This window comes from Myxine glutinosa, chromosome 8 (genome assembly GCF_964187855.1).
Source record: "Myxine glutinosa chromosome 8, kmMyxGlut1.1, whole genome shotgun sequence".
NCBI lineage: Eukaryota > Metazoa > Chordata > Myxini > Myxiniformes > Myxinidae > Myxine > Myxine glutinosa.
The window spans coordinates 63,813,643-63,831,695 of record NC_136268.1 but is presented as its reverse complement, the minus strand read 5'-3'; the positions used below and the strand labels follow the sequence as shown (position 1 = coordinate 63,831,695).

Sequence of the window (18,053 nt, the reverse complement as noted above, 5' to 3'; positions counted from 1 at the left end):
CCTGCACCCTTCTCTCCCCCAAGCGCATTCGCGCTGATCCACAACACTCACTACTCACCATGACACTCATCCGCAATGCTCTCTCATTCATCACTTGTACACTCACACACATCTCGGAGCATTGCCTCACCGATGCCTCATTTGAAGCTGCTCACCAGCACTTCCATTCATACTGCATCATCTGCTCTGTCTACTCCCTTCTAAAACTCGCGCTCCTCCGTCTTCCCTTTAAACTATTGCGCTCCCTCGTCATTATAATCCACACTAATCTACCTGCGTCCCCACTACAGGTATCCTTGTCACTAACTAATCTTACCGTTGCCTAATGTCATCTTCTAGGGCCCTACACACAATATCCTAACCCACCCGGGCTAGTTTTCACTGCCATACACCCCATAATCTAGTGCTCCTTTGCCCCCCCCTCTGATTGTGAGAGATGGCAAGGTTGCCATCCCACCACATCGGGGAGGTCCCACTATCAATTTTGCTCACCCAAATTCCAACCAATCAAAAATTTTGCCAATCATCTGCCAATCACTGTACCATTACCAATCATCACTCTGCCAATCCTTTGCCAATCATCAAATTTTGCCTTTTTCTAATTTTGGGTCCAAAACACTAACCTCATCACCCGTCTACTTATTACATCCTCTCGGTGCGCGAATTCACGTCTACAGCCCGGCTTCCTAAAGCCGAGCAATGAATGCGGGTTTTTTGGTGCCGGCGGCTGGATGCGTCCGGCACTCGGTGCAGGGACGGGGGCTTACCCGTGCCGAGATCCCACGCACCACCTCGGCACGGAGCCATCCAATTGCCCGATCTCGACCTGCCGGAACTTCTCCACAAAAGGGGGTCGCCATGACGACCCTCCCTATCGGGATGCCCGCTCCGCCTAGTGGAGCACGGACGCGGCCGTTCGAAACGCGGCCCAGCGTGGATCACGTACGGCGGTCCTTTCGAACCCGCCGTGGCTCGGATCCCCGCTGGTCCTCGCGGCACGCGAAGCTGCCCGACGCGCACCGAGGGCCCGACTCGGCTAAATGTCGTTCTAACCGCTAACCCGGTTACCGTCGATGCCTCACCTGCATGCTTACACGCATACGCTACCCCTTTCTTGCTCATACATCCAGCCGTCTCCCTGCTCTTGGTCATTGCACCTTCTCTTACACACCCAGGTACACTCATTCCACTCACAGACTTGGTCGCACACCTGACCACCGAACACTTTGGCACACATTCGTTGTTCGCACACCTCACCAACACACCTCTTCGCGTCCCCTTCTCGGTCACCTCCTCTGTGACTATCACAGGTGTGCTCTCACTTGCACACCCAACCACGTGCCTCACCACCAACTCAAGTGTGCATTCCCACACACGCTCTACCATTCCAGGTGTGCATCCTTCCATTCCAGGTGTACATCCTTGCTCACCTGTCACAACCAACTCACGCTCCGTGTCATTCTCACTACTTTCACCACCATGCTTGGCAACGCACTCACCCTTACTCTCGACAGCGCACTCTTTCCTCATGCACCTGTCCGTCACACACCTTTCTCGCGCACACTCTCCCGTTACTTCCTCTGTAACACTCACCACAGGCGTGCATTCTCCCTTACTCTTGACAGCGCACTCTTTCCTCATGCACCCGTCCGTTACACACCTTTCTCGCGCACACTCTTGCGCACACTCTCCCATTACTTCCGCCGTAACACTCACCACAGGTGTACACTCTCTCGTTACATCCTCTGTAACACTCACCACACCGCGCTTCCATGTGCCCCCTCGCACACGCGCTACGACCGACTCACTCTTGACAGCACACTCACTCCTTGGCGCGCACTTTTTCCTCACACACCCCATGGTCGGACATTCTCGCACACCTCTTTTTTCGCACACCAGACCTGTCGCACACTTCACCAACTGCCTTTCACGAACACCCGGGTCCACAACAACCCCCAAGCCGACTGAAGCTCCCCTCACATCATATGCATTTTCACGTATATCGCCACTCACCTTGGCACCTCGTCTCCTCACCTCCTTCGCCACCTGCAAACTCTTTATTTGGTTAGTGAGCAGCACATCATGAGTTGAGCACCGACCTTGTACCAATTCCATCACCTCCTCCTTTATTTCCTTTTTAGTTTCCCTTCGTCTCTTCTCAATTTCACTCACCCCTTCTTCCACCTCCTCTAATTTTTCCTTTACCTCCTTCATCTCCCGGTGCGCCCCCCTCTATCTCTTCCTCTAACGCCACCTTAACCGTTTATATGTGCGTCCTCACCTCTCGGTCCTTCGTCTCCATTACTTCTGTCACCTCTTCCAACTTCTTCGTCAACCCCTCATGTACCATCTGACATCCCTTCTGTGTCGCTATTAATTCGTTCTTAATGTCTTTTTGTGTCGCTTTTAACCCCCCGATTATTGCCGTGTTCTTTTCCACTTGGTCCACTAGTTCCTTTTGTCCCACTGTCAGCTGTTCTACTCCCTTCGTCAGACCCTCTATTCCCCCTTGTAACCTCGCCGTATTATTCCTCACCTCTTTCTCTATACGCTTTTCGCCTCGCTTTACCTCCTCGCGTACCCCCGAGACCTCCTCACTTACACCTCGTCGTATCTCCTCTTTCATCTCCTCCATCTGGTTCCCCATCTGTTCGATTTCCCGGGCGGATTGCTCCCCTATTTCCCGCAATTTGTCTTCCATCCTATTTTCTAACCCCATTAACCCATTTTTCACCCCCTCTAACTGATTCTCCTGGGCAGCCATTCTATTTTCCACCCCCGTTAACCCATTCTTTAGCTCTTTTATCCCGTTGTCTAACCCCTCAAATTTAGCTTCTAGCCGTTCCCCCATTTTGCCCCCCATTTCGCCCATTTTGCCCCCCATTTCGCCCATTTTGCCCCCCATTTCGCCCCTCATTGCCCCCATTTGCTCACTCTGAGCATCCATCCGGTTCCCCATTACCCCCATTTGGCCCTCCAATCGCTCACCCTGAGCATCCATTTTTGCCATCAGTTGGGTCAAGAATAATCTGAGGTCAAACCCGGTTTGCCCAGCGTCCCCAGCCGCCACCGCGGGCTCGCCCTCCGCGGCGCCGCTATTTTGGGACCCTTCAACCACGTGCGCGAGCGCGCCATTTTGTGCGTCTGATACCCCCTCAACCACATTGCCAATGTTCTCCTCTACTTCGTCCCTCTGATCCTGGGTTACTCCTAACCCCTCCTCTAGCCCACCCACCGGCATCCGATCGCCTTGACCAGCCATGGCGCGATTTCAAAATTCGGGTTTTTGTAAAACAACACAAATTTCCAGTAGCTTGTAATTTTGAGCGCGTTAAGCGCGCTTCGGGTCCGTATCTCACTCCCAGACACCAATTGTTACGGACGCGGTTAAAGATGTTATTTTGACCGAGCGGTGGTATTACCGCGACCGAACAGTGCTTCCTTGATTAATACCCGATTTGCCCCCAAACTTTGGCCGGATCGCGCCACCGCTATTCAATCGGGAAAACTCTAAAGCGACCGAATACAAAGAGGAAGAAGACGTACAGAAGAGTAATTGGATTTATTATTTACACATATAATCAAGAAGAAAGCAGTCACGTTTATTTACAGACGAGATTAGATACACAGTGCAACGCTAGCTTACCTACAGTCTTAATTAACCCAGGGACAGAACAAACAAGGACAGACTCACGCGGGGAATGATGATAGGACTGGTGGGAGATGGATGGCTGGCCGGATAGGGAGGTTCAACTGGTCCTGCAGCCGATCGACTCATGGGCAGCCGCCGCTCCTTCGCGGCCCTGCTCCAAACTGCCGTCCAGGCCTCACGCTGCTGTGGCTGCAGTTTCGGTGGCTCCAGCTGCAGCAAATGCAGTTGCGGTGGCTCGAGCTGCAGTTCAACTCTGGACTTCTTGGTTGGACTCAACTCCTTGGACTCCCTCTCGTCTCTCGGTAAAGGCTCATCTCCTTTGGACCTCCTCTCGTGTCTCTGTCAAAGCTCATCTCTTTGGACCTCCTCTCGTCTCCCTGTAATGGTTCATCTCCTCTGGGACACGCCCTGCCTGCGGGTTATATAGGCCCCGCCCCTCAACCTTCGCGAACCTCCTCGATGTTTCTCTCCACACCCTCTCCAAGTCCAACCCCTTGTTCGTGGTTGGTTGAGTGGGGCTGACTCACTCCTCCCCTCTATGATGAGGTGGGGACCCGCCTTTCTTCCCCAACCCTGCCTCGTGGTCAATGGCGGATGAAGAGAAAACCGCCCAAAATGCAGTTGGCAATGCGAATGGCAATTGACGAAAAGGGGGAATGGAGGTTTTGGGAATGGGAATGAAGGGAATCTATCTTTCACTGGTGCAATGGAGTATTTCAATTAATGGGAGACACAGCCTTATCCTAAAACACATAATAAGATATAAGCTATCGAACAGGGGTAGTCTATGATTAGCTGTGGTGTGGATGCTTTATGGACTAATTATGGGACGCCCTTTGACCTTTACACAGCTCCGGAGGCAGGAGGCGCAGAATAACAATAATAATAATACACACAATAAAAAAAATACAGTCCTCATATCCGCAACAATATATATGTATATATCTATATACTGTATATGTATATATATATATATATGTATATATATATATATATATATGTATATATATATATGTATATATATATATATATATATGTATATATATATATATATATGTATATATATATATATATATATATATATATATATATATATATATATATATATACATATATATATATATATATATATATATATATATGTATATATATATATATATATATATATATATATATACATATACATATACATATATATATACATATACATATATATATATATATATATATATATATATATATATATATATATATATATATACATATACATATATATATACATATACATATATATATATATACATATATATATATATACATATACATATATATATACATATACATATATATATACATATACATATATATATACATATATATATATATATATATATATATATATTGTTGCGAATATGGAATTTGGCCTCCATATCCGCTTGTAAATATTCCCCTATTTTCTCCGATACTCCCCAACTCTCCCTTACCCCATTCCCTAGTCCCATTGTCTGTAAACAACACCCATTAGAGCCGATCTTCCCCTTCATCCCCCCATTAAATGTCGTGCCCAGGTCCCCCGCACCACACGTAGACAATTATAGGACATCTTGCTAGTTATTCTTAATCTATGTCAGTTAAGGACTTGTTTCCATTAATTATGACTCTTCGTTGCACCAGAATGTGATTATATGGCACCTGTTAGGAAGTTTAGGACCTCCCCATACCTCTCCGCATCTCTTCCCCATGAAGAAGCGCCAACTACAACAACAACAACAAAAGAGGGGGGCGGCGCGGTGACGGCATGGGGAGTGGGCGTCCTCCTTCCGGCTCGGTTAGCCGCCATTGACCACGCGCTCCACGGGGTTACCACGAAGGGGCTCCCTGTCGGCCCCTCGTCAAGGGCGGAGCCGGTAACCCCCGCACCCAATGAGAAGCCATGGGCCGATGCCATCTGGGGCGGCGCTAACGAGCCGAGGGCGTGTCACTCCCCGCCGGATATACGCGGCCCCGCGCCGGACGTGACGTCAGATGCGCCCCGAGCTTGGAAGGACAAGACGCCACCCTCCCGAGCGCTGAGCGACCTCCCCGGCATCTCCACCAAAGTCGCGACCCACGAGCGCTGAGCGACCTCCCCGCATCTGCTGGACACCACCGTACGTGATTCTGTCCCTGAGCCAGGTGCACCTGGAGCGATCGCTACCCGCTTTCCTGGCCATCAAATCCCGTGTGAGTCAGCGTTGTCCCGTTTATCTGTGGTCTGTCTAGGGTTAATATAAGAGTGTGTCTAAGTGCCTGTCTTCCTATGATGTCCCTCTCGTCCCTGTAATCTAACCTTTTTCCGTACGAATATACTTGAAAATCGAAACCCTGGTGTCGTATTGTGTCATTATAACCCAGCCGGGTGTCTTCTCTTTCCTATTGAGCCAGCGTAGCGCGATTAGTTAACATTCGGGCACAATCGGGTAACTTGTACGGATACGGCGGCCATCCCGCTCGGCCCACCATACCATCAAAGTCGTATCTGTAACAATTGGTGTCGAGGAGTGAGATTGGACCCGGAGCGCGTTTACGCGCTCGAAATTATAACAGCGAAATTTGATTGTGTTTTACAAAAAAAAAAATAATAAAAACCCGAATTTTGAAAGTCGCGCTATGGCGGATCAAGACGGCTGGGGTCCGGTAGGGGAGAGTGAGGTAGGGTCGATCCAGGACCAAAATGAGGGACAGGAGGAGAGCGAAGCAGTGAGGGCGGCAGGTTCGCAAAATAGCGCCGTCACGCACGAAGTAGCGGGCGCGCAAAATGGCGCGCTCGCTCACGTGGTTGAACTTGAAGGGTCCCAAAATAGCGGCGCCGCGGAGGGCGAGCCTGCGGTGGCGGCTGGGGACGCTGGGCAAACCGGGTTTGACCTCAGATTATTCTTGACCCAACTGAATGCAAAAATGGATAGGATGGAGGGCCAAATGAGGGTTGATAGTGGGCGAATAGAGGGCCAAATGGGGGTAATGGGGAACCGGATGGATGCTCAGGGTGAGCGATTGGAGGGCCAAATGGGGGTAATGAGGGACGAAGCGAGGGGTACCGGTGAGAAGTTAGACAATAATTTTGAGGAGTTAGACAAGAAAATTGGGAAGTTAGACAATAATTTTGAGGAGTTAGACAAGAAAATTGGGAAGTTAGACAATAATTTTGAGGGGTTAGACAACGGGATAAAAGAGGTGAGAAATGGGTTAATGGGGGTAGAAAACAGAATGGCCGCTCAAGAGAATCAAATGGAAGGGATGCAAAAAGGGTTAGAGGGGTTAGAAAACAGTATGGAAGGCAAATTGAGGGACATGAGGGACCAAGCGGAAAGGGAAGTTAAACAAATGGAGCAGCAGATAGAGGGGGTCAGAATGGGGGTAGAAACCAAACTGGATGCTCACAGGGAGGAAATGGAGCAGATGAGGGTGGCATCTGGGCAGGAGATGCAAGTGATGGGAGAGGAGATCAGAAGAGGAGTGAGTGAGGAGGTCGGAGGAGTGCGCGAGGAGGTGAGGCACTGTAAGGAGCGCATGGAGAAAGAGGTGAGAAAGGGGACTGTAAAATTGCAAGGTGGTATAGAGGAGTTGACGCTGGGAGTAGAACAACTGACAGTGGGACAAAAGGAGCTGGGGGACCAGGTAAGGAAGAACACAGCGGTAATAGAGGGTTTAAAATCGACACAGAAGGAGATGAAAAAGGACGTAGGGGTAATTAAAAAAGAGTGCCAGACGGTACATGAGGACCTGACGAGGAAAATGGACAAGGTGGTAGAGGTAATGGAGGTTAAAGAGCGGGAGGTGCGGGAGCACATAGAAAAAAATAAAGTGGAGTTAGAGGAAGAACTTAAAGGGGCGCACGAAGAGATGAAGGAGATGAAGCAAAAATTAGAGGAAGTGGAAGAAGGGGTGAGCGAAATTAAGAAGCGACGGAGAGAGGATAAGAAAGAGATAAAGGAGGAAGTAAAAGAATTGGTCCAAAGTCTGTGTTCGGATCGTGATGATGTGCTCATTAACCGGATGAGGGATTCGCAGGTGATGGAGGAGAAGCGAAGAGAAAGAGGACCCGGTGTAAGTGGTGACCAATATGGTCGTGCGTATGATGCGCCAGGTGATTTAATAAGCTTGGGGGTCGAGATAGACCCGGATGTTCGTGAGAGGCCAAGAGTGAGGTGTATGGCTGGTCCGGAGGGTATGGAACGAGAGGTGCGAGGTGTGGGTGAGCAAGGTTGTGGTGGTATGGAATGGGTAGCGGGTTGCGGAGGTGTGACCCATGCATCGACACCAACAGGGGTAGTTGTTGGAGGGACCGGGGAGGCACGAGAGCCCCTTGGGGGTAGTGTACTGTGGGGGCCCGGCCGGTTCGGCCCCGCGCTGACCCCGCAAGGGGCGACGCACGGGGTCCGGCCGGCGGGCAACGACTCGCATACGAGGTGGTCCCACAAGGTCCCACTCGCGCCGTATGACGGCAAGAGTGATCTACGCGCGTACCTGGCGCAGTTCGACTGTGTGTGTAAGGGTAACGGTTGGGGTGAGGACGAAGGTGGAGTACACCTGGTGGCCGCATTGCGCGGCGCGGCGGCGGAGGTGCTGACGGCATTACCAGCGGGTGCTCTCACCCTGCCAGCCCTCCGCGACGCCCTAATTAATCGATTTGGAATAGAACAGCAGAGCGAGCTTGTTAAAGCTCAGCTCGCGCTGCGAAAGCGCAAGCCCCAGGAAGCCATCGGGGAACTTGCCCACGACATTCGCCGCGCAGTGGGGATCGCACATGCTAGCATGGCAGCGGATTCCCGGGAAAGCCTGGCGCTGGACCATTTTATCCAGGCCCTCCCGGATATTGAGCTCCGGCAACAGCTCGCCATGTGGCGCCCGCAGACTCTGAGCCAGGCGGCTGACGCTGCGGCCCGTTGGGAAGCAGCGAGGCCCCTGGCCCGGGGGGGCGAGCGTCTCGCAATGGCGGTCCGCCAGATGGGACCCCCGATGGAGGGCGGACCCCTTAGGGGGCCCGCCCCCGACGTGGGTCCTGACCTGGCGGGCATGGTCCGGAGGCTGGTGGACCAGCGCCTGGCAGGACCTGGACCATGGCAGGCGGCCCCGGAGGTGGCCCGCGGTGGACCACGAGCGGGTAATCCAATTCGGACCTACAGGGGGGGGAATTTGGAATTCCGGAGGCAAGCACCTTATCAGGTGAGGTGCTATACCTGCAACCGCCTGGGTCACCTGGCGCGGCACTGTCGAAACGCGCGCCGGGATGATCCCCGGCAGTTGAGGTCCTCAACTCCGCCCAGGGGGGAGCGGGTTAGCCGACCCCAGACACCCCCCCGCCAGACCCCGGGAAACTAGAAGGTGTCGGGCACGTAGGGCGGTGTTCGGCAGCAGAGGATGGAGGAGAGCCCTCATTGACGCGACAGGTCATTTATTGTGGCCAAATTGGAACCGGTAGCCTGACAATTAGATGCAAAATTGCCGGCGTGGGGGTAGACGCCGTCGTGGACACAGGAGCTAGCGCCACGATCATCAGCCCTGTGGTCCTTGATTCGAGCGCAGGTGGCTGGGATAAGATCCAGCGCCTGCAAAATTATAGTTTGCAGCTTGCTACCGGGGTAACGGCCCCGATCATAGGGCGTGGTTCTGTGACCCTCAAGTTAGGGTCGGTAAGGAGGGAGATAGATGTTTGGGTGGCGGAGGTGTGCGACCCATGTTTAATAGGGTTGGACCTGTTGACTGCCAGCGGTTGTAAAATCGACTTGTGCCGGGGGATCCTGCAGGTGGGAGTAGAAGAGCTGCCGTTAGGGGGAGTGAGCACGGCCGAGAGAGCGGAGCTGGAGGCTTCCGAGGCCGTGACCATCCCCCCCAGGGCCGAGGCGATAGTGCCGGCCCGGTGGGCAGCTCGCCCAACATGGCAGGAGTCCTGCGGCCTGGTCGAACCGGTGGCAGCGCAGTCCATACCGGGTTTAATCGTGGGCCGCACCCTTGTAAAAACGGACGGACCGGTAGTGGCCGTCCGAGTAGTAAATGTGAGTACAGAACCACGCACTATAGTAAGGGGCACGAGGGTAGCTGGCTGCACCCCAGTGGAGGAAGTCGCGACAGTGAGGGGCGAGAACGTCCAGCCGAGCCGACCCCGGGGGGAGCCTTCAATAACAAGTAGGAATTGGCCCGATCCCATTTGCGAGATGGTAAATCGTAGTAGCGTAGAGTTGGGAGGTACCCAGAGGGAGGCCTTACACAAACTGGTTGGGTCCCATTTGGACCTCTTCTCCCTGTCCACCGAGGATATTGGACGTACGGGCCTGGTGAAACATCAGATCCACACCGGTGAGGCCCGGCCTATTCGTCAGGCCGCCCGACGGCTCCCTTGGAGCAAGAGGGCGGAAGCTGACGAGCAGGTTGCAAAAATGCTCGACGCAGGTGTGATCGAGCCCTCGGGAAGTCCTTGGATGTCACCTGTTGTGCTGGTCAAAAAGAAGGATGGGACCACGCGGTTCTGCGTGGACTATCGCCAGCTAAACAACGTGACACTCAAGGACTCATATCCCCTGCCAAGGATTGATGACACCCTCGATGCCGTTGCGGGCTCAAATTGGTTCACAACTTTGGACCTCAAGAGTGGGTATTGGCAGGTGGAGATGGATAGGGCAGGGAAGGAGAAAACGGCATTTTCCACAGGTAAGGGACTGTATCAGTTTACTGTGATGCCGTTTGGTTTGTGTAACGCCCCCGCCACCTTTGAGAGATTGATGGAGCATGTACTAGGCGGCATGCCATGGCAGTCATGCCTGGTGTACCTGGATGACGTCCTGGTACATGCCCAAACGTTCCCCCAGGCACTAGCTAATTTGGACCAGGTGTTCGGGTGCCTCAGACAGGCAGGGTTGAAGCTGAACCCGAGTAAGTGCACTTTGTTTGCAAGAGAGGTGGCCTATCTAGGTCACGTGATTGGCCGCGAGGGGGTAAAAACAGACCCAGACAAAATTAAAGCGGTAGAGGAGTGGCCCGCACCACGTACCATCAAAGAGGTGCGGGGATTTTTGGGACTCTGCTCCTACTACCGGCGCTTTGTGGCGAAATTTGCGGAGTTGGCCCGTCCCCTCCACCGGCTTACGGAGAAGGGGACGCGATTTAATTGGACACGGGAGTGCCACGAGGCCTTCCAAAAATTGAAGGGGTGTCTAACATCCGCACCCCTTCTAGCTTACCCCACTAGTGACGGGACATTTACCCTGGACACGGATGCGAGCCAGGAAGGATTGGGCGCAGTTTTGTCTCAGACACAGGAGGGCGTGGAGAGAGTGATTGGTTATTATAGTCGGGCCTTAAGTAGGCCCGAGAGAAATTATTGCGTCACTCGCAAAGAGTTATTGGCTATGCTGGCTGCCATGAACCATTTCCACCCGTACTTGTACGGGCGGAAATTTTTGGTTAGAACTGACCATTCCTCCTTGCAATGGCTCCTTCGGTTCAAGGAACCGGAGGGCCAAATTGCAAGGTGGTTGGAAAAGTTGCAGCAGTACGATTTTGATGTGGCCCATAGGGCCGGGAAGGCCCATGGTAATGCGGACGCACTCTCTCGGCGTCCTTGTCTGGGGGAAAACTGTAAATTTTGTGCGAGACACGAGGAGAGGGAGCAATTGGGCGATTCCGCCCCGATTCTCGTCGTCCGGGCAACCCGGGTGAGAGGGCCAATTTTGCCACTAACCGCGGACGAGGAATTTGGAGAGTTGGCTTGGAGCACGGCCCAGCAGGAGGATCCTGTTCTGGGGCCGGTGTTCCAATGGGTCAAATTGGGGCAAAGACCAAAGGGGGAAGAGGTCACCCCCCTCGGGGCGCAGACAAAGGCATATTGGGCTCAGTGGCAGACCCTGGAATTGAAAGGCAACATCTTGTATCGCAAGTGGGTGGAGGTTCCCTCTGATCGAACTTCCTGGCTGGTGATAGTCCCTGACAAATTCAAGAACGTCATATTGCAACAGGTGCATGGTACCCGCTCCGGCGGCCATTTGGGCAGGACAAAGACAATATCTCGGGTCCGCCGGAGGTTCTATTGGGTGAATATGGGGCGCGACATACAGGACTGGTGTCGGAGATGCGACGCCTGTTCTGCCAAAAAGGGACCAGCACGGAGGATGAGGGCCCCCCTTCAATTACATCAGGTGGGGGCCCCCCTTGAGCGGGTGGCTATGGATATTCTAGGACCGCTGCCCCGCACCCGCCAAGGTAATAAGTATATCCTCGTTGTGATGGACTACTTCACCAAGTGGCCGGAGGCCTACGCCCTCCCCAACCAAGAAGCAGGGGTGGTAGCGCAGGCCTTCGTGGAAGGATTTGTGTGCCGGCATGGGATTCCACAGGAGTTGCACACCGACCAGGGACGAAATTTTGAGAGCAAATTACTAAAAGATGTGTGCAGTCTCCTGTCAATTCGAAAAACCAGGACAACGCCTTTAAGACCTCAATCTGACGGGATGGTGGAAAGATTCAACCGAACTTTAATCCAACAACTGGCACTGTTCACCACCACCCGTCAGGATGACTGGGACGAACATCTCCCTTACTTGCTCATGGCCTACCGAACCAGCCAGCACGGGGCCACCGCATGCAGTCCAGCGTTGCTTATGTATGGGCGGGAGTTACGGGCTCCCGCCGACTTGCTATGCGGTCCCGTGCCAGACACAGTGGTTAACCCGCCGAGGGAGGGGTACGCACGTCACCTAGAGGAAGGCATGGAGCTAGTCCATGCCTTCGCCCGCCGCCAACTCCATCTGGCGGGGGAAAAGATGAAGCGCAGGTACGACGACCGGAGCCAGGGGAGTCAATACGCTCCGGGGATGAAGATTTGGTTCTTTAATCCCCGGAGGCGGAAGGGAAGGTGCCCAAAACTCACCTCCCCCTGGCAAGGCCCAGGAGTCGTCCTGTCGCAAATCTGTGACGTGGTCTTTAAGATCAAAATGGGGCCACGAGCCCTCCCTCGGATCGTCCACGCCGACCGGATAAGACCTTACACCGGCGAGCAGGCGCCCCCGTGGATCGCCTCGGCTTTAGATGCCGAGGCGGGACCCAGTACCTCTGAATAAGGGGGGCTTATTAGTGCCAGAGGACTGGGGGATTGAGGAGCGATAGGCCCGGTGGGAGAGGGTGGCATCCCTGCCACCTTTCCCATGTGGGGGGCAAAGGAGCAATAGTTTATGGGGTGTATGGCAGTGAAAACTAGCCCGGGTGGGTTAGGATATTGTGTGTAGGGATCTAGAAGATGACATTAGGTAACGTTAAGTTTAGTTAGTGACTGATACCTGTAGTGGGGACGCAGGTAGATTAGTATGGATGATAATGACGTGGGAGCGCAATAGTTAAAGGGACGACTGGGAAGCGCAAGTTTCAGAAGGGAGTAGTTAGCTGAGATGATGCTGTGTGTGTGAGGATTGAACAGGTGTGATTGCACAGGTGTGCAACTGGACAGGTGTGTGGAGTAGTGTATGAGTAGTGAGTGTGTGGATCAGCGCGAATGCGCTTGGGGAGAGAAGGGTGCAGGTGGCACCAGGTGTGAGAGCACAGGTGTGCAGGTACAGGTGTGTGGAGAGAGTTGGAGTGAGTGGTACGGAGTGGTGTGCATGGTGCGAAGGTGTGGATGGGGGAAGAGTGGACCCCTTTCACGAGCACCCGGGGCGGGTAGTGTAAGTGTTAGGTAGAGGGTGCAGGTAAATTGTGGTTGGATATTGGCATTTGTGGTGCGGTTGCAGAATGGTGTTGTGAATGGGTGCATTAGTGTTGTGGAAATGGCTGGGCGTGTAGCCTGTTAGTGTGTGTAGTTGGTTGGGCACTCCACCACTGTGAGGATGTCGGCCAGGTGAGGCCGCAGGTGGGCTCTGGGAGCCGGTAGTTGTGAGTGGGTGCCTGAGGATCCCGGGTGTGGATCGGGTAGCCCAGTGCCAGAGAGGGCACCGAGTGGGGAGAGTGCCAGAGGGCCTTCCCCAGGTAGTTAGGTTAGGGCAAGGAGCAGGTAAGCTCGGAGGCAACTGCAGTGGTGGAGGTGTGCAGGTGGGTAGACCCACTGGGAGAGGTACACGCCGCAGCCCAGAAATTGTGCGAGGGCACCGGGAGATGAATCGGGGGAGTGAGACCCCAAATTGAAGAGCACCACAGTTTGGCCAATGGGAATTGGTTTTTAGAACCCATAGTGTAAGAGGGCCAATGGTTTGGCCGGAGAGAGACCCCGGGTAGTGTAAAGTTGTTAAAGTCATTTAGGAGATAGTTAGGATTGATGAACCTGTCGCACCATACGCAGCCACTTACCTGTGGTGATGATGATGACTCCACACCTGTGTTTTCTTTGTTCTGTGTGCAGGAAATGAGAATTGCTGTGTGGATTGTGAGACGCATCACGACGTGGATGAGACATTGGGGTGATTCCATCTCTCCCTCCTTAGGAGGGACTGATGATGAATTGGTGATGGCAAATTTTGATGTGCAGTTGGAGATGGCAAATTTTGATGAGAGTTGAAAATGGCAAATTTGATTGGTTAGGAGGGAGAGAAGACGAATTTGGTTTATGGGAGGAACGGGGAAGACAGTAGGGATGTTGTCGATTTGTAAAGTAGATGTTTATGGGTAGTGTTGTGTTTTGTGGATACAGTAAGGGGTAAGGGAGGGGCCATGTAGGTTACCTGGTGGGGGGGGGCGTACGATAGGAACGTACCTGTCTCACCTGGTTCCCATGTGCCCCCAATGTGCATCATCTTGTATTGCGTGCACTTTTGCGCCCTTACCACCTTACTCACTTGTTTCTTCTGTTGTCTCCCACCTCCGAGGATCTGGCTTTGGGGTAGAGAGAGAGAGGAGAGAGAGGTGCTGGCGACGCAGTTGTGGGCCTGCACTTTCGCTGTTCGCTGCCTGGATCGGTACACCATATGGACCGCAATGTTTGTGGCCACCCACAATGGACCGCAGTTCGTTTGCGGCCAAGCACCACCCGGGGCTGGACCTATGGGTCAACGTGGCACCTATGCCATACAGGTGAACCACTTTTAGTTAAACACCAAGTGCACCACAAGAAGAGCAAGAGACACCTGCAGGGTTAGGGGTTGTCGCATTTATTTTTAATCATTGAACAATGGTGACTGCACCGATTGGTGGTGGGGTGGTGCTTTTGATGCTGGGAAAGGGTGCTCTGCACGTTATTAAAGGGCCGTCGGCCACAGAGCACTCGTGGGTTGGTGTATCGATGTTGGCAAGCGCGCTCTCTCTATGCATAACATCTGCATGTGTTCCTCCAAAGACAGGTCCTGGATCGTAGTGTAAATAGCAGCGTAGTCTTGTAAATAATGCTCCCTACCGGCTGTATGTTTAGTTTGAGAATTCTTTCCGGATTCGGTTATCCTGTGGGTGTGTTTCTGAGAGGAGAAGGGTGCAACGTCGCAGGGGGACATATTTACTCATTTGTGAATATCTGTAAAACTGTCGCACTCAGGGTAGAGTTAATAGTAGAGGGAACTACATTGCGTGCCACACTAAAGTAGGTAAAAATTTATCGGGTCGGGACGCCCCGAGGGTAGAGAAGGGTGCAATGTTGCGAATATGGAATTTGGCCTCCATATCCGCTTGTAAATATTCCCCTATTTTCTCCGATACTCCCCAACTCTCCCTTACCCCATTCCCTAGTCCCATTGTCTGTAAACAACACCCATTAGAGCCGATCTTCCCCTTCATCCCCCCATTAAATGTCGTGCCCAGGTCCCCCGCACCACACGTAGACAATTATAGGACATCTTGCTAGTTATTCTTAATCTATGTCAGTTAAGGACTTGTTTCCATTAATTATGACTCTTCGTTGCACCAGAATGTGATTATATGGCACCTGTTAGGAAGTTTAGGACCTCCCCATACCTCTCCGCATCTCTTCCCCATGAAGAAGCGCCAACTACAACAACAACAACAAAAGAGGGGGGGCGGCGCGGTGACGGCATGGGGAGTGGGCGTCCTCCTTCCGGCTCGGTTAGCCGCCATTGACCACGCGCTCCACGGGGTTACCACGAAGGGGCTCCCTGTCGGCCCCTCGTCAAGGGCGGAGCCGGTAACCCCCGCACCCAATGAGAAGCCATGGGCCGATGCCATCTGGGGCGGCGCTAACGAGCCGAGGGCGTGTCACTCCCCGCCGGATATACGCGGCCCCGCGCCGGACGTGACGTCAGATGCGCCCCGAGCTTGGAAGGACAAGACGCCACCCTCCCGAGCGCTGAGCGACCTCCCCGGCATCTCCACCAAAGTCGCGACCCACGAGCGCTGAGCGACCTCCCCGCATCTGCTGGACACCACCGTACGTGATTCTGTCCCTGAGCCAGGTGCACCTGGAGCGATCGCTACCCGCTTTCCTGGCCATCAAATCCCGTGTGAGTCAGCGTTGTCCCGTTTATCTGTGGTCTGTCTAGGGTTAATATAAGAGTGTGTCTAAGTGCCTGTCTTCCTATGATGTCCCTCTCGTCCCTGTAATCTAACCTTTTTCCGTACGAATATACTTGAAAATCGAAACCCTGGTGTCGTATTGTGTCATTATAACCCAGCCGGGTGTCTTCTCTTTCCTATTGAGCCAGCGTAGCGCGATTAGTTAACATTCGGGCACAATCGGGTAACTTGTACGGATACGGCGGCCATCCCGCTCGGCCCACCATACCATCAAAGTCGTATCTGTAACAATATATATATATATATATATATATATACACAGTATATATATTATAACAATAAAAAAAAAAAAAATTATTAAAAATAATAACAACAAAAGAAGAAGACAGAGCACAATACTTGCAAAATCCACCTCTTCCCCCCCCCCCCCCCCACCCCCAAAAAGTTGCCATAGATACATCAAATTGTCAATTTCACTAAGATTAAAATTGACGATCTTAATCAAAGCTCGGGTCAATCGGACTAAAATTAATGATTTTTCAGGTGAAAATTGATGATTTTAGAAGTTTGACCTTCAGTTAGTTGACCTTTGACCTTAAAATAGTTGGTTTCCCAATTCAGTGAGGAACTGTGCAATTGCCGTTTAATCATCAAGTCAATCAGATGAAAATTGATGATTTTTCAGATGAAAATTGATGATTTTGGAAGTTTGACCTTGAGTTGACCTTTTGACCTCAAAAAATAGTCGGTTTCCTAATGTATTGACTTAATATGCAAAAGCTGTTCAATTTTCAAGTCAATGGGATGAAAAAAGTTGATTTTAGAAATTCGACCTCCAGATGACCTTTGACCTCAAAATCAATAGGCTTCTCAATTGTGACGACTTCCACAACTTGGTAGTTTCATGATCGGTTTAAAATTGTGACCTGTAGGCGAGTGACAGACAAACACACAAACAGACAGAATAACAAACTCAACCGACCAATATACTTGAAAAATCTTGGATTCTTTTGATTTTTGATTTTAAAATTGAAAAAAATCTTTGATTTTTCAAGTAACAAGTTCAGATTTTGGAAAAGGGCAAAAAAAAAAAAAACACTATATTCTCATCTGCAATAAATAAAATAAAATAATCATTGTAAACAGAAGGAAAAGCAGATAATTTTTTTTAGAAATTCCCAATCGTTACCCAGGATGCATCCTACAAATTCTACATCCACCTGTGGTGTCAGGATCGCATTATTTACAACTTCATGGTTCACAAAGGAAAAGCATGCGTTAAAATTCCCCAAGTTAATAATCATAATGTAGAGCATTCAAAAACTGGACAATGACAGAAGCAACGGCAATCACAGGACAAAATAATACACGACTAATTGACTTCAACAAAGACGAAAATAACTGCTGAATCAATGTAATGAATGAGAAAAATCAGCAAAATGTACGGACCGGGAGAACGTGTTGCGTGCATAGTGCATTATGCTGTCAAAGTCGTACGGTTCACCCAAGGAATCCACCTCACCCGGCTCCATCTTTAGGAAGTTGTAGTCTTGTCCTAGAAATCCAGAAGGCAAGACAATGCAGAATGTTATCCATGTGAACGTATTATTGAGACTTGTGAATAGTCCATTAAATGTGCTGCAAACCTTCACTCACTTCAGGTATTATTGTTTATTGCTGCTCACCATTGTACAAATTACAAAACTTCTTTAAAATCTCTTTTAACATCAGCAGCAGTAGTAGTAGTAGTAGTAGTAGTAGTAGTAGTAGTAGTAGTAGTAGTAGTAGTGCTACTAGTAGTAGTAGTAGTAGTAGTAGTAGTAGTAGTAGTGCTACTAGTAGTAGTAGTGCTAGTAGTAGTATTAGTAGTAGTAGTGCTAGTAGTAGTAGTTATGACAGTAGTAGAAGTAGTAGTAGTAGTAGTAGTAGTAGTAGCAGTAGTAGTAGAGGTAGTAGCAATAATAATCATGTAAAGTCACCAGTAATA

The 18,053-nt window shown here is 51.2% G+C and overlaps 1 protein-coding gene across 4 annotated transcripts in view; it reads right to left on the bottom strand.

The window, feature by feature from the left end:
• Window positions 1-18,053, bottom strand: part of TLL2 (tolloid like 2) — a 253,701-nt gene that overhangs the window by 105,959 nt on the left and 129,689 nt on the right. For all 4 annotated transcript variants that reach the window (XM_068124572.2, XM_068124574.2, XM_078783341.1 and 1 more), the window contains one exon: window positions 17,516-17,621. In XM_068124572.2, the coding sequence (XP_067980673.2) occupies window positions 17,516-17,621 (106 nt within the window). The remainder of the gene's footprint in view (window positions 1-17,515; window positions 17,622-18,053) is intronic.